This window comes from Suillus subalutaceus (assembly GCF_016647625.1).
Source record: "Suillus subalutaceus strain FC151 chromosome Unknown DFJ58scaffold_24, whole genome shotgun sequence".
NCBI classification, from domain to species: Eukaryota; Fungi; Basidiomycota; class Agaricomycetes; order Boletales; family Suillaceae; genus Suillus; species Suillus subalutaceus.
Window position 1 is genome coordinate 316,336 of NW_024540273.1, and position 22,074 is coordinate 338,409.

The following is a 22,074-nucleotide window of genomic DNA, read 5'->3' on the forward strand; positions in this document are numbered from 1 at the left end:
AGAGGTCTGCTCGCGTTGTGAAGTCCAAGCCCATCGTGGAGTCGGAAGATGATGAAGACTCGGTTATGCAGGTATGTCGTCTTGTTCATTTTTTCATTGTCTCTCATTTTTGTGTAGCCACTTTTGGGTGGAGTGCCGGAGGTCGTCCTTCCCCAGCTCTCCACAATTGTTGCAAGGACACCTGATTCGCCTCGCTCACCCCGGGTACCCAAGAAGAAGCCCTTTGGCCCTGCCACAGTAAGTGTCATTTATGCGTCCGGGACTTGGGTGTGTGCTTATATTATACCAGGTGATTGCCGGCAGTCACACAGCAGTTGTGGAGCCCTCCCAGCCAACTCCCGAACCTCCAGTGCAGGCACCCCCAGTCATCCCTGCAGTTGACATTCTCATTCCTGGACCGGTGAGTACTTTGAAATATCTCAAGTGTCCATACACTAATACAACCAACAGAACAACCCATGCTATGCTTGCCACAAGCACAACTGGCCTTGTGCAACTCGGCCGGACAAGAGGGCTGGGGCTCCATGTATGTCGTGCGTCTACTGCACAACAAAGAAGATCAAGTGCACCCCCGCGACTATGGGATCCCTGCCTCCTCGCGATCGTTCTTCCTCTACTACCCGGAAGATGAGGTCCAGAACACCATCCAGGGCTTCCTCCAAGACTCCCTCCAAGGCTCCCCCCGCATCCCAAACTCCCGCCCCCTCCAAAGCTTCCCCTGCCTCCCAGTCCAGGGCCCAAACTCGCAGTCAGTCTCGTGGCCCGGCCGGAACTTCTGGTGTCACTGCTGTGACCACTCCCAAGACCCAGATGCGTGGTCGCCGCAAGACCATCACTGCTGTCAAGGCACCTGCACCTGCACCTGCACCAGCTCGTAAGTCACCCGAGTTTTTCATTCTTCACTGTCTGACCTTCATTTTCCCTTGTAGCCCCTCCATCTTCCAGGTCGGCAGTCCCTGCTGCAGCACTTGGGGTGCCCATGCCAGATCTCCATGCCATGTCCATTGCGATTCGAGATGGCGCAGCTCGAATCACTCTTCTCGAGGCTCATGTGGCAGAGCAGGATGGTAAGATTGACACCCTGCAACGCCTTCATGAAGGCCTTAGGCGCGAAATCATCAACCGGCACCCCTCATTCCCACTTCCCGACACTCCTGCCCCTGCAACATCCTTGTTGCTTGATCAATCCGGCCCCTGCACCATGTCACCCCCAGAATCCGCACTCCCTCCTCTGATTGATCTCAGTATGAAAACAATGGCTCCCACACCCGCAGCCCCAACATTCCCAGATGCCTCTGCCATTGAGGGTCTCCTGTTCGACTACAATCAAGTTGTGCATCCAGAGGATCCAGATGTGTCCGGCAAAATTGTGGACCCAGGTGATCCAAGCAACCTTGTCCCAGAATATGACTCTTCCAGCAACATGGATGTTGAGGTGGAGGTGAAGGTTGAAGAGTCTTCTGTGGAGGTTGACATGGCTACATAATTGCATAGTGATAGATGTATATACAAGTTTTCAATGAATGTAACCTCTGCCAGTCCATTGATTGAGTCACTGAGTTCTGATACCCAAGACCCAAGACCCGGAATTCGGCACTCAGCACTTGAGATGACAGATTTGAAACTTGAAACTTGAACCTCGAAAGCACTCGAATCTCGGGTCTCGGTACTCAGTACTCGGTATTCGGTAGTCAGTACTTTCGAGTTTCGAATTTGAATTTTGTTTCCAATCTTTTGTCTCGCGTGCCGAGTGCCGAATTCTGGGTGTTGGGTGTTGGGTGTTGGGTGTTGGGTGTCGGTACTTGGTACTCAGTGATTCGAGTCTTGAGACTTGAGACTTGTGATTTACAAATCAACATTTGAAACTTGTGATTTCTGAGAACTATGTGTATTATCTTACTTATGTATTTCTGTACTCATTTCACCGACTACTGAGTGCCGAATCTCGGGTCTCGGGTCTCGGTATTTCAAGACGACAAAAATGGGTGGCAGCAGAAGTGAAAATCGATTGTGCATTATTAGCTGGATAGTGTTGTGGTAACTTGGTCCCTGTTGCGATGCTGTGCAGGATTTAGCCAGGAAGCTGCTCTGCCGTTCAACTCCCCTCATTGCCACAATCAATTATAATCATCATGTTTGTTCACTTCAGATGTTATTCTTCTCCCTTATTGCTTATTTTTATTTTTATGAGCGCTTTTATGTTTTGAAACAAAATCTTAGCTCATGTCAAACTCAACTCTCTTACATGCTGAGTGCCAAATTCCGGGTGTTGGGTGTTGGGTGTCGGTACTCGGTACTTGGTGACTCGAGTCTCGAGACTTGAGACTCGATTCACAAATCGAAATTTGAAACTTGTGATTTCTGAGAACAATGTGTATTATCTTATGTATTTCTGTACTCATTTCACTGACTACCGAGTGCCAAATCTCGGGTCTCGGGTCTCAGTATTTCAAGATGACAAAAATGTACAGCAACACGGTATGGCATGGTCGACATTAACGTGCTGTACATTAGCGCGCAGGCAGTGAGGGAAGGGAAGGGGGGGAAGTACGATCTGAATCGTCGACTTGTTGAACTGTTTTCTTCCATGGACGAGCATGTTGGGCTAGCTGGCCCTGGCTTATCACCTTATGCAGCAGGGACTCGAGGTTTGACACACTATTGTACTTGAAGATACGGACCACCCTGGCGTCTGTCGGTCATTTTTCTGGGCAACGTGTACGGATCATGTCCACGGCAGGGACAGAAGCATTCATTTCGTCAACCTTGATCTCAGTGAGCGTGGTGTCAGTGGCTTCTATAAAAGGGCTGTGGAAGTTGTCTTCTCTTCCTGGAAGTATGCTTTAAGCTTGAAAACGCCCGATCAGCGAGCTTCGAAGAAGCACTCACTATGCACTGAGGGTTGTCCCAACACCTGAAACCTTCATGTCTCTAATGGAGGCCCATCTATTGCACACCAGGCAAACTGCTTTGAGGCACTTTTTCAGGAGCCCGGGCTGTTAGGTCTCAGGAACGCGAGAAGCGCGCTGTAGGAGGGCTTGCAATGTGGCACCCATACAGCACCCACGTTGTAACATTTTATTTATCAAATCCTCTTTGTCCCGAGGATCGCAGAAAATGTTCGTGAGATCATCAAGATAGCGCACATCCAAAATACATCAGAATATCTCAGCGAGGCTCTTCTCGTCCACTGCTATGTTTTTCAATATGTCTCTGGCTTCTCTCGCAGGTCTCGATATAGTGGAGCGTTCGTTGGCACCACTTCCTTCGACTTTCAGAGCCACACTGCGTAAGATTCCCAATTTTGGTGAACAGTGTGGCCACTGGCTTTGGGTAATCGTTCAAATCGGGAGATAGGACAGCAAGGATGGCAGGCGATGCTTGGACTGATGGAGATATTCCAGAGATCAAGTATGCACTGATGATGATGGTCAACAGTGAAAGTAAATGGAAGTGTTCTTTTCACTTACTTTACAATTGGCTTCAGTGATTGCAGATTTGCTGCCAATGAGGCTATTGATGTTGCTGTTGCCTGGACATAGTAATATAAGAGATTTGTTGGCACAAGCACGAGACCAGTCCCCATAAAACTTACCCTTGTGAGTTTCCCGGAACGCGTCATTGAGAAGTCCCTAGCCTTATCTCCAATACCACCATGCGCAGAAGAACTCTTCACAATGTTCGCAATGCAAGGACGAAGCTAGCAGCAGTCTCCTCGCTGGCTCTCACACCAGCAATAAGCTCCATGACAACAGGATCAACTCTTGGCTGGCTGTGCATGAGGATACCCAAAGCGTCTGCTGCACGAGTTTGTACGACGGTAGAGGAGGCGTCACTGACTGTCTTCACAAACATGCGCCAAAGCTGAGGGAAGAACAGTTTAATATGACCGGGAATTCTCTCGAGCATGGATGCTAGTGCACTGAAGATGGCGGTCTTCACACCAGGAAGATGTGTGGTGGCTTGTGTTGCAACACAAATGAGGGGCCTAGTGAATGGCACCATGAAAGGTTTGGTAGCAGACTCCTCCGTCTGTTCTACCAAGTTTCCGATAGCGTATGCTGCCATTTGTGAGACCAGAAATAATGATAAGGAGGGCGGATGCAACTCCCTTTTAGACTGAAACCAGAAGCATATCAGCTAGGTGCACTACTCATCCTTTGGTACTGACTTGACAAATATATCAAATGCCTGCCAAGCCGCAGTGCGGACTGAAACCTCTTGACTATCGAAGAGAGAAACAAGCTGTCGGACCCAGTCAACACGATGTAACAACGACTCTAGGTCAGATTCCTCGCAGAACACTGCAAAGAGATTGCGGGAGCGAATCCACCATTTCGGCATATCACTCTCAGCTCTGAAGCAGAATACAATCAATAAACATGCAAGCTCACAGAGCAGAAGCAGCTGACCATCCAAGGAGTAACATCAAGGTGTTCAAACTTCTGGGTCTTCTATCGAGGCTGAAAGTCCATGCACAGCCTCATCAATGGCACTCCATAGTTCATCATCTTAGTCTTCTTCCAAACCCTTTTATTAATGCTCCAAGGGTGATAATGAGATGCTTGCTCAAGGCATGACCAGCAATGGTGACAAGAGAGGCCAAAGCTCTGGCATTGAAAACCATCATAGGTATGGCAATCAAGGTTGGGATGAGAACAGAAAACACAGTAGACGCCCGGACCTTGAATTGGGTAAGCACATCCTTGTTCACAAACAAAAAAGACGATGCATACCGACATGACCTCCCTCAAGGCTTGAAGTGGGGTATCTGAGCTTGCACATGGCTGGCGTAAAGCCTCTAACAAAGTGGGGATCATCTGATCAATCGCTTTCGCGCCGGGATGCTCTTGAAGTACTCAAATGCCTTCGCAGCCGCCGAACGTACACTAGTGTCATCATCCACCAGAGAGGTACGGATGTCTGGTTGTGCCAGTGCGAGTGCTTGAACTTGCTTCGACAAGGTAGCTGTTCCCCTTCTTGTTCGCAAGCGATTTATGAAGCTCGGCCTCCCAGCGGGCAATATCAGCATCTTTCCCCCTTTTGGAACCTTCCTCGGCCTTCTGATAAGAGAGAGCCACACAGCAAGAACACAATGAACGTGGCGTGGTTCCTATGATCCATTTACTCACCATCTACATACATCATGCCTTCTGGCGTTTCCCAGATACCGAACTCAGCCTCGGACAGTGCCGATGTCGGCGCGTAACTTCTCCATGATCTTCGGCAATACATTTTCGGGACATACAAACGCCAATGTGCTAATTGCCTGATAGCTCGTGTCTGAAAAGCCACACTTCAAATCTACAAGTTATATGTGTCAGCACGTGTATAAGTCTTGGAAATACAAAAAACACCTTCGAATCGACGGTGGATGCCGCCAAAATGCTCAACATCGCCCAGTCAACACAGCGAAAAATTAAATCGTGCGGGTCCACGCCAACCTTCTGGCACAACTCAATCCATTGCATGTGGGATGGAGGACCTGATACATTTTTAGAATATTCAGCAGCAGTCGATAGGATAATGGACAAGGAAGCTCACAAACGACAAAGTAATGTGCTAAAAAATGAGGTCTCCTAGTGTGCTTTTGACGGCAGCCGACTTCTCTTTGTGGCATTTGTGCGCACGACAGGGTTGTTAGACTTGGCGGAGTTGAGGGAGGCAGTGAGGAGTTTTTTGAAAGTGGCAGAGTCGAGGTTATGAGAGTGTGCAAGCAAAAAATCTGCGATTGCTGCAAACAGTTAGTCAGAAAGCGATGATCCTGATGTAGTACATACGCATGATCTGCCTTAGGCTCAATTAATCTGACATTACGATGTGGCTTGAACTGCAGCACATGCCTTTGTTGGTCGCGAGCCATAAAAGTTCCTCCTGTAGGAACTGCAGGTAAATTCTGGCACTGCTGTTTAAAAGTCTTCCATGAGCGAAATTTGCATGGCCTTTTGCCAGTTCGCCTGTACGAGATCTCTGGTTACTTAGCATTTGGTCCCTCTCATCGATTCACATGTGGGAAGAAATTTCCTAAAAACTGACGCCCACTCAGAGAAATGCAAAGTTGCCAGCTTCTTAGTATCCTCACCATCCATCTCGTGCGACGGATTTGTCGAGACTAACCATGACTTGTTATCGGGTTTGAATGAGGACTCCCGATCGGTCTAGTCATTTGAGCTTTGCAGGTGACATTTTGTATGGCAGGATGCAAGCACAGGTCAGCTAAAATTGTGATTTTGAGGCAGAATCATAGCGCACTAACGCGCCAGTTGCAGACTCCACCAGCTCTTTCCTTTTTTATTATTATTATTTCCTGTCACTTAAAGAACGGTTTGCAAGATTCAAATAGTACTGCGCCCGCTCCTTTACCCTTGCATCTTAGTAGGTGCCCTCAAAGTATTACAAATTGCAACTTGTCAAGTGATCATCAATCAGTACCGGTCAGTCAGAGCATGCTGGCAGTCGAGTCACTTTCAATGAACAGATAATTCCATCTCTCACTGTTTATACCCTCACCAATTGCATGAGGCCAATTCTTTTCTGCCGTACTCAATGCTGACGAGAAGCGTCCGAATGGCTTCCCGAGTGGCCTCATTGAGCAGCATCCGGAAAGAAGTGATCACCTGTGAATGATGATTGATTGTCCCAGCGCTTTGCATAAATTAGATGACCCCTTCCATCTGTAGGTGTGTAATCATGGTATCCTCTACGTCTCCAAGCTAGCCATATAGTAAGTAGTGGCAAGATACGCAAATAGTATAATTTTCCGAAGCACGAGCATTCCTACATAGTCTGTCATTGATCGATGCGAAGAGCTCTACTCTTCACATCTGACACACTCGGATACATCCCTCTACGTTATCCTTTGTACTTTGAGTTCGCATTTCTCTTATCATTTCTCCTACCTAGAATACAGTGTCGAGCCACTCAAGCCTCTCGCTATACTTAAGAAGCGCTGTAACTGTCCATGCATTGTCGAATCAAGAGTATTCCTCCCAACGTTTCAGAAGTCTGTGTGTCAACCAAAGTCTCACTCCCAACGTTTCAGAAGTCTGTGTGTAGGCCAAAGTCTCACTCCCAATGTATTTCTTATTCTCGTCTCGATTTATCATTACCCTTTGAATTTGCTTTTCACAACTAGACTTACAAGTACATTCCTGATCAATAACCCTGGCATCATGGTCCCAAACATCCAATGGTGAATCGATGTCCTGCATCACCGGAAGTCCTACGACGATATGAGAAAGCAAACAAGGGTATTCCACAATAGGACTTATGAGCATCAGTGTCCTCCCAAAGATAATCATTACGGGCTATACCCAGGTGTCGCTCGTCATCAGAGATCGACAATGTCAGGCTCTGCGGACTCGTGCTTGGGGAAGCATAGTCCACCAAAAGTGATAGAATAGAAGTCTCCCAGTCATTGCAGTGAGACCTCGTACCCTTGATTATTCCTTGTGCGGCCAGAAATTCTTTAATTTTTGCTCGATGGTCGATGTCCTCTTGCCTTGAGGGATGGAATAAGTCAAATGATGAGGGAATGATAAAAATAAACAACATACATGCAACCATTCTGGACGCTTTGCGCCAAAACCAGTAGACGAAGACGAAGACATGTTTGGCAGCTGCCGTCTGCGTTGGGCTGCTCGTCGCATTTCTAGGGGTGAATAAGCGTCTGATGACAATGAAGTGACGATTGAAGATCCAAAGAGTGACATGGATGCAAGGACCTACCTTCCGGCGGATTCTGCACCTGTAACAACCCTATTTGGCGCGCGCAGTGTCTTTATCACGGGCTATGCCCGGGTGTCGCTCATCGCTGGAGATCGACAATGTCGGGCTCCTGGGTCTCACGCTCAGGTGCAAAGCCCTATTAACAAATTGAGCTGTTTCCTTGGCAGGGAGCTGATCGGTCAATGACATAGATGGAATAGCAGATAAGCAGCAACATGGAACAGTGTATGATTGATGATGCGGTAAGAGAGAGATAAGATATGGCGACGAGATATACACATATATAGTGAAGCATAGTGAGATCTTGAGAGGTGTCCAATCAGAACAAAGGCGCGTCGATTGCATGATAAGCACGGGCTTACAATAGACCAGCAACAGGTCATAAAATTCCAGTGCCAGTCAGTGACACAAACTTCATCTGGACGGGGATGTATTTTCCCCTCAATAACCACTTGGTATGAGATCTAGAAGTCACAAATCAAGTGACACCAGGGCACATATCCTGTCGAAACCTGCAAGACATCTTAGTGAGCTGCACTAGCAAGAGGGAACGACTTACTTGAAGCATGATGCTACCAAAGGAGTACACGCCGCTTTGAGCGGTGGCCACAGAAGCTGATTCTCCCCAGAAAGAAGTTCAGGAGCTACCCATTTCACCGCTCCTGGATGACCAGTCATCTTTGCGAGGTACGTCATGCCGATCAGCTTTTTAAAAGTTCCAGAAAGGCCAAAATCTGCAAGATATGCCTTTCTTTCACCATTGATGAGGACGTTGGCCTTGCAACTGGTCATCAGTATGCAAGAGATAGAATAAATAATGGATCTTACACCGCTGAGGTCTCCATGAACGATGGGGTTCAAGTCCATATGTCTGTCTTCTGTCAAGCTAAACACTTGAATTGACATGAAAAAAATACTCATTTTCTTTTGGACATGCAAGTTTTCACCCACAATAGTTGAGGTCAGCAGCAATACCATGAAGCTTGTGCACGAAACAATAAACTTGACTGTGCAAAGTGGGAACATATTTTAGGTGCTCACCAAAAATACACGATCACGCAGCCCAAGGGTCTCGTTATTCTGGTCGAGAAACGACGTCAGAGTGCCATTGGTCATTCACGGAGCAACTAAAGCTACTGAGGGACCAAAATCCGAAGTTGTACCGATGGATTTCAAAATATTAGAATGCCTCAACCTCTTCCAAATTCCAAGCTCTCTCTGAAACATCTAAGAACGTTTAATGAGAATCTGACCATTTAAAACATTACCTCAGAATTAAAGCATTGTTGTCGAATCGCTTTGATGGCAACCTGCTGGCGAGCATCGAGTTAGTGAGAATGGAAGAACTATAACATCCGCACGAACCTCTTCATCACCCCCTGGTCCGTGGTATATACACTTGTAAATATTTCGATGTGTACTGCCAGAAATCGGGTCTGGGCTGCATCGGGTGATAAAACTAGTCAAGTCTGGGATGAGGGTTGAAGTGATCAGCTGAGTGGATGGAGCGAGATTGGGAGTAGTAAGTGGGGATGATTCAAATTTACCAGTAAATTTTCATTGATCTGTTGTCAAAGGGCCGTCAACTCCAACTCCAGTGTCTGTTCCAAAACTCATTCGTCCAGGGACTGCGAAGCTTTTGGTTTGATGCTGTCCTTCTGGGTATGATGTATGGATGTGGACGAATGGGGAGAATGGCGACGATGCTGTGCACCAAAGTTGGTTGTACTGCAAGAAGAAACTGTGTCCGGAGGGAACACGACCAAAGTCTAGTTGCGTGTCCATCTCCTGCTGTATGGATAAGATAGCGGTTGTAGTCTGCAAATGGTGGTTGTGTTATCAATGGGAAGGGTGGTGCATGAAACCTTGATGTTGTCAATCGATATAGGATTACATAATAAATGAATTATGCCAGATTGGTACTTCCAGTGTTACATTGCGACCGAAGGGACATTGAAACTTGCACTACACAGAATGTAGCGGTGTCAGTGACACACGTACTTTGCAAGTAAGTGCCAGTGACAGACAAGGCAGTGGTCATTTGCACGCTGCTACAGGATACTAAATCCACATGTCGGCCTTGCTGTAGATATGTGGTGTCCTATTTCAGGAGTAGCATGGTGGCCGCTTGTAATGCGCTTCGCCCTGTTGTGGCTGATTCTATTTCTCGTCCCACCAATGTCATAATTTTAGCCAGAGGGAGAAGCAACTTTGTGTTCCTGCCAGTATCATTAGCTGGCAACTACCCTCTCTGTACACTCGATTACACAACTTCTCCTAATCACTATAAGCTGATTCCATCTACAGGTTGTCACGCGTAAGTATGGCCACCATATGGACGCGCAGGTCTATATGTGGGCTGGCCCATATACACGCGAGATTATGCATACTGCCATCGATACCGGCTGTACAGCCTATCATCGAGCGATGACAGGGCACCACTGTTACGTGCATTCTTATTGAAGACCACCGCTAAATAATTCTTCCTGTGTTTGCACCTTCTGCGGCTGCATGAGCTGGTACATGTGGGACTGAATCATGTTTCACGACACTACGGTTAGCTACTGTCATTCTGCATTCACATGCGCCCACCGGGCAGTTGTGCAACACAGACTAGCTTGGTATGGCCTCACATCTTCTTTTGTATCTTTATTGTTGGCACCCTTTTGATCTTAGCAGTTGTGGAAGACATGGCCGTGCATGAGGCATTCCTCACAAGAGGGTTGGAGACTTCAGGACATTGTACGCCATTTGCTGGCATTGACTTGTGCAGGTACACATGTAAACTACAGTACACCATCTTCGTACGTGAAAAAACCCCTACAAATCTGTAAAGCTGTAGACCAAATGAGACGTCTGGATTCCATGCTGCGAGAGTGGATTGGTATTGAACTGTACACCGAGAGACTGTGGTTGTTCGAGTGATAATGGGCTCTGCTTCTGGAACCACAACCTCCGAGAACTGATGTGGATGATGGGTGAGGAAAGGGTTGTTACCGAGCTCATCTTCTTCGTTGTGGGCATGATGGTGGTCAATGATGTGATGGTTATCGATGGAAGCCCAGTCAATGCCATACGATGCTGGATCATCTATATCTTTGTCATCTTCTGTACCGTCAAATTCACGCGCTCCATTTTCTAACATTCCAAAGAAAAACATATCTCGTGGACTGCTGTGCCGATCACCTCAAATAGACATGACATGGTTGTTCCATGCTTCTGCCCATTCAATGAAAGCGATCGAGACAGCAGTGTCATGTGTATCAATCATGGGTTATGTATCATCTAACGATGTCAGATGTAGGCATGGATAAAGAGGCCGCAGCTGCCGGGTATTCAACTGCTCAGGATCTTGGTAGTTTGGCTGTGTTCAGTTCTAGCTCTTCAACATAAATGTATCTAGCGAGTTGTATATATGAATGGTCTGGGATGGTGTGAGCATATAAGGAAAATCTGTCAGTGCGAGGTGAAGTAAAGGGTTTGAGCATTGTGGGAAATTGGAGTTGGGGACTGGGCGTGTAGGTGCCGTTACCCATGATTATAATCGAGGGCGAAATTTGGTTTTCTTCGTTGAAGTTTGTTTTTAAATTCACAGCAGCTTACTCCAATCTCTTCTGGCCCACTTGTCGAAGCTTGGATTTGTGTGGGCCGCTCTTGAGACACTAGTACCACTACTGCAGGTCGACCTGGTTGCATTGAACTATGGACCACAATGTCATTAGTATGTAGTATGGCTGCAGCAGCTTCCGCATCAGATTCAGGTGCAATGCCATATCTCTGCAGAGTGATTTCAATAATATAAAAGGGAAGTGACGACAAGTTACTCACATCCTCATTGCGGCAAGCAGCAATATCGACAGGATGTCTGGAAGATCCTACTGGAAATAAGCTGGAATTCCAGTGCCAGGGATTGCTCGGTATTCTGGATTGGGGTGCATTTGCAAGTTGAGTACTAGGATACAGTGAACCAAATGTGAGATGTTTGCCTTGAGCATGCATTAGTCGTCCCCAGATGTTTCGATTATCTTTGCTATCGAGCTTGGCGGAGGAAGTGCGATCATCAGACGGTGGGCTCTGCATGTTGTCAAGAGGATCATCTTGCTGTTTGCCTTTCTCCTTTGTGGCGCTGAGTGAGTCATGCATGGAACTGTGCTGATGGCTGTCGTGCTAAGATGATATTGTGTGAGAGTCGAAACAGCACTTACATCATCAACTTTTTCAACTTTTTCGCCTTCGCCTTCTCCTGCTTTACCTTCTGGTACTGGTTGGTCGGGTTTAATGGTTGCGAGCTCCTGGGACGAGTTTGAGCGACCACGACAACTGAAGAAACCACACTTGGAGCATTCTTGTGGAACAGACTTGTCTGGCAGTGAGCGACGTCAAGAGATGACATTCAAGAAGTGGGGAACCGAAAACAAGGGGAGTAGATGGAAGCCAGGGGATGGCGATGGAAGAGATTGCTGCGAAGACTAGAAGTACTTGTTGTCAGTGCTAGTGCCCTTGGACGAAAATAAGAGTTTTACCTGGAAGAAGTTGTTGTATGGGTCATCATGTAACTCCTCAATGAAGCCACCACTTCCCGTGGCATCAGCCTGCAACAACGCTGAGTAAAGAGCACAGGTAGTCAAACGTAAAAGTACTGACATCGAGATGATAATGGGGAGTTGGGCCGAGTTTCCTGTTGTGTGCTTTGTCTATCACTTTGTTGAAGTAATGTGGGTGCTGGAAGTTGAGGAGCTATGCCTTTGAGCATCCATAGAGTGAGTTTCTTGTCGTCTCCGCCATATGCGACGTATCTCCCGTCTCGAGAGAACGATACGCAGCAAAAGGTGGATTTGTGAATGTAATGGCTGGCCGAGGAGGGGCTGGTCGGACTCTGTGTCCCAAAGTTCTACCATGCCATCGCTGCCTATGCACGCGAGGACACTGTGATTGGTTGAAAGTGCGATGGAATCCACCCGATTGTTGTGGTGGAAGCGATGGAGTAGTTCCCCCGATTTGCTCTCGAAAAAATGTGTAAATAGTCTCGAGGTGGAGCAGATTTTGCTATTGTCCAACTGATGCTCTAATTCACCTACAAAGTGTGTTGGGGCATATGTAGCCCGTTACCGAAGACTCAGGAAAATGAAAGCTACTGACATTTGAAAGCTTGAAGCCACGTCACTCAGAGGCCAATGGTAGGATCTTTTTGAACTTGGTATGATGATGGCACAACTTTGGAATCTGAATGTGTGAACTTTATAAAGATAATCGAGGACGGAATTTGGTTTTCTTCATCGAAGTTTGTTTTTACCATACAAAATTGTTTTTACATTTTGTCCGGCAGAACCCCTCATACACGCACACTAAGCAATCCAAATTCTTCATCCGTTGACATGCGCTAAACCTTGTTGTAGACAATTTATTTCCCTTGTTTCAGAAAAGCAGGGGTATAGGTTCACAACTCGATTCGGTTTGAAAATGGCCAAAATTGTTTCAAATCAAAACTCCGAACTGAATCTAGGTTTGAGATTTACAATCGATTTGGTGTCCTGTCGAAAACCAGACTTTAACTGCTTGTGTGTTCGAACTTTGCTGAATTTTGAGAACTTTCAGCTATCTTTGAACAGCCACAGCTTTTAAATATGTGAATTTGGGCTTTCTGAATGAACTGTGGATCCATATAACCTTGAAGTGCTGGCTGAGGCCTGAGTTACAAGATCTAGAGGACCAGATGCCTGCCTCAGATGCAACAATGGCCGGTGGCACAACATCTGTACCTGTAACTAACGGACAAGAAGGTGCAGTATTGTGGGTGGGTGGTGATGAAAGGGAGACATTATTGAAAACCATCAGGGTAAGTGGCTCGCTTGGATCCTTGAACTTGACCAAAAATACAGAACCATCCCTTTAATCGCCGGAGGGTTTCTCCTCAATTCCAACTCAGACTCGATCAAGAGAGCAGAAAAGTTGTATACAGCATCAAGTAAGCTGATGATCATTCTTTTCTTTATTTGACGATGCTAATGGCACCCGTGTCGTAGTCATAGTACAACAAAGGCCACCCATCTGTGGCGGAGTCAAGCCACCGTAGCATCTCAGCAGACCTTGTCTGCACCCTTAACTTTAGGGTTAGCACATGGTCATAAGCAGTTTCTACTGGACCCGAACCTTGGTCATTCGGACATGTTATTGAACTCCTCGACTTCCGACTCATGTATCTCTTGTCTCGCTTTCACCAGTCTCACAGTAATAACTCCAATACCTGGATGGAGTTGGCCCAGGTACGTTCTTGATCATTCCCTGAAACGTACCTAACAAGGCGGATAAGTTATAATAGACCGGCAAACACAATCAGCTGAGAGATTTGTTGTCCCCCCCTCAAGTGATATGCAAGAGGCATGGTTGTGGGGATTCAACTTCATCAATTTATTTCTTCCCATAGATGGGTCTTGTCGGTGTCTTATAAGGCTCTGTTGGGTATGGGGGCGTAGCAGATTTCATTCTCTTCCTGCCTCAATTTTACATATGATATGTTTTTTCTGATTTCAATGATCTGACCGTTTCGTGGCTGTAAATCAGCATGTTAGTCCACATTGCGGGAGAAATCGTGACAGCTGGTCGGTTGATCTGATCACCCAGCGTCATAAGTGCCCATCTGAAAGTCAAACTTGCGCAGGCGGCAGCACCAATCTTTGATAGTGAAATTCAATGTGGTCGGGTGTCAAAAAATTCAAGTAACCATGTGTTCAGGCTTGCATTTAAGAGTGATTGTGATTAATGAATTGATGATGTCGCCATCTCGTGGTTGCTAATGCTGCAGATCACTAGCTGTTGATGATAACAGGATCTGCACGGTCAGAATTAGATGCGACAAAAACACCAGCGCAAAGAACAAAGTTCCATCAGTCCCCATTCAGTCTAAAGATGGCGATATAAACTTTACACTTCATGGCAAATCACAAATCATAATTCCTGAATTCCGGAATCATAACGCTTGTCGCCAAACACAATCTCGACTCCTAAGCTCCAAAAACATATGCTCGACCCCTGCCAGGTGAAAACTGAAGTTGGCACCAAGCCCTCAAAGGCTCGACTAGTCAGGTTGTCCCAGAGTTCTACATAGCTATTCACGCTGGTCTGTTGTCAAGTGTGAGAGATATTAGGGGAAGATGCAGCAGACAATCAACCGACCGGGACCATATTGATACCCAAACATCTAACCCAAATGAATACCACCAGAAGGAATATCGACAAAATCCCACTAATTTTCCAGTAAGATCACGAAGAGCCCTTTCTCACATCAGTATGGTGCTTTAGTAGGATATGGTAAGGTCACTTACTGAAATATTTTTCGGAGCTGTCATGTCGGCAACTACTGTGAAGATTTATACAGACAAGGAGAAAAATCTCTCACTGGATATACTCCTCCATATTCGAACATAATTATCTGATTCAGCCTCTGACGAGGCTGTTGCAATGAACCTGGCCTCACATTTGAAATATGCCTTCTCTGACGGGTCAGCACCGGTCCAAACTGAAATACAGCAAGAGAAACAAACCAATGCCTGGATTATATCATGCTCTAGAGGACACATTAAAATTAGTTCACTACTAGCAGGAGCCTCGTTCATACCACCATGTCTCAATACCTGGCGGATGTTCTTCATATTTCCAGAATATAGCAAAACATAGCCGCAAGAGCTTCCGCACAATATGAATGTATCATCTTCGATGAATAGTGAAGGTAGCGGGACATTGTGGATGATTGGAGTTGGGAGATTAGCCAAGTGCCTTCCATTGCTGATATCGTAACAATCGAAGCCATCATGGAGATTTTACACCACTACACTCCTTCCATCAGCGGAGAAACAGGCCCCTCCCCTGATAGGCTGTCTATATCGCCTAATTATGACGATGACGAAATAATGCACTTACGCGCGTCTGCTTGTAGGCCAAATGGTCCATTCTGGTTGGAGAGACTCGATCAACCAGGAGCTTTTACAATGATTAATCAAACATTTTCTACCAGTGGTAAGTGACATTACCTACACAATTCCATGTTGAAAATACACTGCAACAAGAGAATGCCCGTTGTCGCTGAATTTCAGAACATGAGGTAAGGGTAGTAAGATCTCGTCATGACCCACACTACCAGCCTTAATCGTAGGCGGTGGCGGAACATTTACACCGAATGTCCAAGGGTCTGTAGTATGCATCTCAGTCGTTGTGTTCATTATTTTCCAGCGGAATCACTTGACTTCACCTTCCGGACAGTTGAATAGGATGATGTCTGTCCCCACTGCGACAGCCAGATACCCATTGCAGGTATCATAGGCCAATGTCTCTGCTGGAGCATTGATGCCAGTACGAAGACAGTAAGCATCAGGGCGCTCAAGATAGACATCAAACGGGAACTTAATGATATGACTACTTTTTACTCACTTCGGCATGAAGGCTCATAACCATGATACTCCCCCTTGTATCACCAATGAAGATAATGCCAGGCTTGTTTGGATGCCATAGAAGTGATGTTACAGATGTAAGAACTCTCACCCTACGCAATTCCTTTCCTAGTCGAAAATTGAAGAGCCGAATGTATCTGTCATCATCCCCACTAGCGAGTAAATGACCATCCTGCAAAAAAAAATAGCATTGATAGCAAAGCGTGTGTGAGGAAGATCGTACAGTAGATAGTACATTGCAGGTCTAACAAAGGGGAGAGTGGCTACTAATCTAATGACAATTAACAATTTTTAAACTCAGACACTAGCAACGTACAGTTAAAGTTTCCGGCACCACAGGTGCTCAGCAGCAAGCTGCGCCTCTCCTCTTCAAAGCTTCATCAATGCCATCTCCAGCTCCTCCAGCTCCTCGACAACGAACTCATATTCCTTCTCGCTCTGGGGTTCCTTCTTTTACACCTACCCACCTCTCCCTTCGATACTTTAATTAGCTTTATCTTCATCGCATTCATTATAGAGCAATATAAAGTTTATCTTTGAAGCGGTAAGGATTACCGCACCATTTTTTCCCCAAGTCTGACACAGCCAAATTCGCAATCAGTTGTCCTGCCCTCCTAGCAGCTCCAGCTGCTCATGTCCCACCCTGAGATATGCTCGGACCAGCCTAAGATCATGTCGATGAATTGGTAGCCTGAGCGCAGAATCCTGCAGATGAAGCTGGATCCGTTTTCAGCCGACGGTACAAGGAATTACTAATAAGCTGTGGAAAAAATCAGCGCACGTCTGATGGGAGTTTTGCATTCTACAAAACACCTCCTCTCACTACTAACATTGAACCAATACGATGGTCACAAATTGATTTGCAATTGTCTGACAGTACAGCTCAGTGAGCTCCACTTTTTCATTGTGTGCTAAAACTGGTCGACATCATGATTCATCACTTGCAGTGCTTATAAGAATTGATTATCTATAGTTCACGAGCAATCACATAAGTTATGTATCCTCACTGCAGACCATTACACAATGGACGCCCGTACTTCAGGTATGCGCTATTAATGAACTATGGCTACTCATGCCTTACTATTTGATTCTGATAGAATCCACTGCCCCATCAATGGATAGTTTTGCTGCTGAGTTCTCATTTGGATCCTGTATGGCAGTGGAGGATTCCAACAGCATCAGGTCTCACTCAAGTATTGCGGCAGCAGACTCGGGCAGTACAGCCGCCTCCAACCACGACAGCATGAGTAGGTCCTCAGACTGAGATTAAAGTCTATTGACTGTGTACTAATGTCAGAAGATGATATAATCACCGAAGCGCTTGGCTTCTTGCAAGCGAAGTTGGAGTTGAAGATGGATGAAAATTTGTCCTGTTTGGCAGCTCTTGGAGAAACCAATGCCATTTTTGTGGACCGCATTACCAAACTTGCCAATGAGACGAAAGAGGCTGCCCAAAAGGCTGCAGAGGAGGCCAAGGAGGCTGCAAAAGAGGCAAAAGAGGCGGCTGAAGCAAACAATATTGAAGTCCAGTCTCAGATACAGGAAGTTAAGGCGCAAATTCAGGAAGTGAAGGATCAGATTGACACCGGCAAGAGTATCTTAGGTCGGATTAAGGATATTTTACAGGGAATGTGGCATAACTAGTACTCTAGTAGTACAGTGGCTCAAAAAACTGTCCGCATGTTTTGACATTTTTCACTATCTATGATATTGTGTGAGAATGAACAAATTCCTCAAGGACATACTTATACCACATTGTAGTATGGCTTCAGGGCTTTTATTTGAGCCCTACACCGTGGGAATCGGCGGAGATATGGTGGAGATATAAGGCTTATAAAATGATGACTCATGTGGACAGTTTTTTGAGTGTATATTAAAACTATATAAATCATTATTTATGACACCATAAAAATCATGCCACTATTATATAAATTATAAAGTGGTGTCATTATGTTATTTTATGACTATATCTAACTATATAAACCAGAATATCTCATGTATCATAGTCATAATCACCATGAAAGCCATCTCCTCTGCTCAAAGAGATAATATCCTCTCTCTGTCTTATGCTGGCCTCTCTGCTCGCCAAATTTCCTCTAGAACTGGAATATGCAAGTCCACTGTGGCCAAGTTCATCAAAGAAAGCCACCCAGACAAGGAAAACTCTTGTGGAGGACGTCCATCCAAGCTTACCTCTACTGACAAAAGGGCTATTATCCAACATATCACTACAGGAAAGGCTGATAATGCTGTCCAAGCCACCCATTATATCAATTCCACCATCACTACCCCTGTCTCTTCACAAACTGTGAGGAATGTTCTCAAGGCAGCTCATCTCAAGGCAGTAACAAAGAAGAAAAAGCCTCTTCTCTCCATCAAACATAGGCAGAGAAGACTAGCCTTTGCCTTAGCTCATCAACACTGGACTGTAGAGGACTGGAAGCATGTTATATGGTCAGATGAGACCAAAATCAATAGGATTGGGTCAGATGGGAAGGTGTATGTATGGAAAAAGAAGGGAGATGGCCTAACAGACAGAGAGGTTAATGGGACTGTCAAGTTTGGAGGAGGTTCTTTAATGGTATGGGGCTGTATGGGATGGAATGGTGTGGGAATGCTTGCTGAGGTTGAGGGGAAGATGAATGCTGAGCAGTATGTGGACATTTTAAATGACCACTTGCTGCCTAGCTTGGCAGAATCAGGGATTGATGAAGAAGATATCATTTTCCAACAGGATAATGATCCCAAGCACACATCCAGAAGAGCTAGGGAATGGTTTGAAGAACATAACATCAATGTTCTTGACTGGCCAGCACAGTCTCCTGATGTCAATGTCATTGAACATCTCTGGGGAACACTCAAGAAAAAGCTTCAAGCCTATGAAAACCCCCCTAAAGGAGTATGGGAGCTTTGGGAGAGAGTAGCAGTGGAATGGGGGAAGATCACAGCTGAGGATTGCCAGAAATTAATTGAGAGTATGCCTAGAAGGATAGAGGCAGTAATTAAAGCCAAGGGAGGTCATACAAAATACTAGAATACCTGGTTATTACTGTAAAATACTTGAGTCAAAAAACTGTCCGCATGAGTCACCATTTTGTGAGCCTTGTATCTCCACCATATCTCCACCGATTCCCACGGTGTAGGGCTCAAATGAAAGCCCTGAAGCCATACTACAATGTGGTATAAGCATGTTTTTGAGGCATTTGTTTGTTCTCACACAATATTATAGATAGTGAAAAATGCCAAAACATACGGACGGTTTTTTGAGCCACTGTAGGTCTCAAACGCGTACATAACAGGCCATCATGCCATGTACTAGTAACTAGCCTGGCGCGGTAATTCACTAAGTAGGCAACAAAGTCACTGGCAACTTTGCATTTCTCTGAGTGGGCGTCAGTTTTTAGGAAATTTCTTCCCACATGTGAATCGATGAGAGGGACCAAATGCTAAGTAACCAGAGATCTCGTACAGGCGAACTGGCAAAAGGCCATGCAAATTTCGCTCATGGAAGACTTTTAAACAGCAGTGCCAGAATTTACCTGCAGTTCCTACAGGAGGAACTTTTATGGCTCGCGACCAACAAAGGCATGTGCTGCAGTTCAAGCCACATCGTAATGTCAGATTAATTGAGCCTAAGGCAGATCATGCGTATGTACTACATCAGGATCATCGCTTTCTGACTAACTGTTTGCAGCAATCGCAGATTTTTTGCTTGCACACTCTCATAACCTCGACTCTGCCACTTTCAAAAAACTCCTCACTGCCTCCCTCAACTCCGCCAAGTCTAACAACCCTGTCGTGCGCACAAATGCCACAAAGAGAAGTCGGCTGCCGTCAAAAGCACACTAGGAGACCTCATTTTTTAGCACATTACTTTGTCGTTTGTGAGCTTCCTTGTCCATTATCCTATCGACTGCTGCTGAATATTCTAAAAATGTATCAGGTCCTCCATCCCACATGCAATGGATTGAGTTGTGCCAGAAGGTTGGCGTGGACCCGCACGATTTAATTTTTCGCTGTGTTGACTGGGCGATGTTGAGCATTTTGGCGGCATCCACCGTCGATTCGAAGGTGTTTTTTGTATTTCCAAGACTTATACACGTGCTGACACATATAACTTGTAGATTTGAAGTGTGGCTTTTCAGACACGAGCTATCAGGCAATTAGCACATTGGCGTTTGTATGTCCCGAAAATGTATTGCCGAAGATCATGGAGAAGTTACGCGCCGACATCGGCACTGTCCGAGGCTGAGTTCGGTATCTGGGAAACGCCAGAAGGCATGATGTATGTAGATGGTGAGTAAATGGATCATAGGAACCACGCCACGTTCATTGTGTTCTTGCTGTGTGGCTCTCTCTTATCAGAAGGCCGAGGAAGGTTCCAAAAGGGGGAAAGATGCTGATATTGCCCGCTGGGAGGCCGAGCTTCATAAATCGCTTGCGAACAAGAAGGGGAACAGCTACCTTGTCGAAGCAAGTTCAAGCACTCGCACTGGCACAACCAGACATCCGTACCTCTCTGGTGGATGATGACACTAGTGTACGTTCGGCGGCTGCGAAGGCATTTGAGTACTTCAAGAGCATCCCGGCGCGAAAGCGATTGATCAGATGATCCCCACTTTGTTAGAGGCTTTACGCCAGCCATGTGCAAGCTCAGATACCCCACTTCAAGCCTTGAGGGAGGTCATGTCGGTATGCATCGTCTTTTTTGTTTGTGAACAAGGATGTGCTTACCCAATTCAAGGTCCGGGCGTCTACTGTGTTTTCTGTTCTCATCCCAACCTTGATTGCCATACCTATGATGGTTTTCAATGCCAGAGCTTTGGCCTCTCTTGTCACCATTGCTGGTCATGCCTTGAGCAAGCATCTCATTATCACCCTTGGAGCATTAATAAAAGGGTTTGGAAGAAGACTAAGATGATGAACTATGGAGTGCCATTGATGAGGCTGTGCATGGACTTTCAGCCTCGATAGAAGACCCAGAAGTTTGAACACCTTGATGTTACTCCTTGGATGGTCAGCTGCTTCTGCTCTGTGAGCTTGCATGTTTATTGATTGTATTCTGCTTCAGAGCTGAGAGTGATATGCCGAAATGGTGGATTCGCTCCCGCAATCTCTTTGCAGTGTTCTGCGAGGAATCTGACCTAGAGTCGTTGTTACATCGTGTTGACTGGGTCCGACAGCTTGTTTCTCTCTTCGATAGTCAAGAGGTTTCAGTCCGCACTGCGGCTTGGCAGGCATTTGATATATTTGTCAAGTCAGTACCAAAGGATGAGTAGTGCACCTAGCTGATATGCTTCTGGTTTCAGTCTAAAAGGGAGTTGCATCCGCCCTCCTTATCATTATTTCTGGTCTCACAAATGGCAGCATACGCTATCGGAAACTTGGTAGAACAGACGGAGGAGTCTGCTACCAAACCTTTCATGGTGCCATTCACTAGGCCCCTCATTTGTGTTGCAACACAAGCCACCACACATCTTCCTGGTGTGAAGACCGCCATCTTCAGTGCACTAGCATCCATGCTCGAGAGAATTCCCGGTCATATTAAACTGTTCTTCCCTCAGCTTTGGCGCATGTTTGTGAAGACAGTCAGTGACGCCTCCTCTACCGTCGTACAAACTCGTGCAGCAGACGCTTTGGGTATCCTCATGCACAGCCAGCCAAGAGTTGATCCTGTTGTCATGGAGCTTATTGCTGGTGTGAGAGCCAGCGAGGAGACTGCTGCTAGCTTCGTCCTTGCATTGCGAACATTGTGAAGAGTTCTTCTGCGCATGGTGGTATTGGAGATAAGGCTAGGGACTTCTCAATGACGCGTTCCGGGAAACTCACAAGGGTAAGTTTTATGGGGACTGGTCTCGTGCTTGTGCCAACAAATCTCTTATATTACTATGTCCAGGCAACA

At 46.1% G+C, this 22,074-nt stretch overlaps 4 protein-coding genes across 4 annotated transcripts; 1 reads left to right on the forward strand and 3 right to left on the reverse strand.

Moving 5' to 3' along the window:
- Positions 1-3,672: 3,672 nt before the first annotated feature.
- DFJ58DRAFT_656584 (uncharacterized protein) lies at positions 3,673-4,344 on the reverse strand (the record flags this gene model as incomplete). The annotated part of the gene is made up of 2 exons (XM_041381923.1): positions 3,673-4,111; positions 4,154-4,344. 2 exons carry the CDS (start codon positions 4,342-4,344, stop codon positions 3,673-3,675), a joined length of 630 nt encoding a protein of 209 aa, XP_041246727.1.
- A 2,162-nt stretch (positions 4,345-6,506) lies between these two features.
- DFJ58DRAFT_839224 (kinase-like domain-containing protein) lies at positions 6,507-8,844 on the reverse strand (the record flags this gene model as incomplete). The annotated part of the gene is made up of 11 exons (XM_041392507.1): positions 6,507-6,617; positions 6,834-6,899; positions 7,029-7,222; positions 7,437-7,501; positions 7,557-7,651; positions 7,729-7,747; positions 8,142-8,192; positions 8,288-8,505; positions 8,557-8,621; positions 8,680-8,710; positions 8,770-8,844. The coding sequence occupies 11 exons, from the start codon at positions 8,842-8,844 to the stop codon at positions 6,507-6,509; spliced, it is 990 nt and encodes a 329-aa protein (XP_041246728.1).
- A 6,497-nt stretch (positions 8,845-15,341) lies between these two features.
- Positions 15,342-15,545, reverse strand: DFJ58DRAFT_609448 (uncharacterized protein; the record flags this gene model as incomplete). The annotated part of the gene is made up of 1 exon (XM_041380857.1): positions 15,342-15,545. A coding segment is annotated over one exon (204 nt), but the record flags the coding sequence as incomplete, so codon positions are not given.
- Positions 15,546-21,256: 5,711 nt separating this feature from the next.
- On the forward strand, positions 21,257-21,928 carry DFJ58DRAFT_656492 (uncharacterized protein; the record flags this gene model as incomplete). The annotated part of the gene is made up of 2 exons (XM_041381908.1): positions 21,257-21,447; positions 21,490-21,928. The coding sequence occupies 2 exons, from the start codon at positions 21,257-21,259 to the stop codon at positions 21,926-21,928; spliced, it is 630 nt and encodes a 209-aa protein (XP_041246730.1).
- Positions 21,929-22,074: the final 146 nt, after the last annotated feature.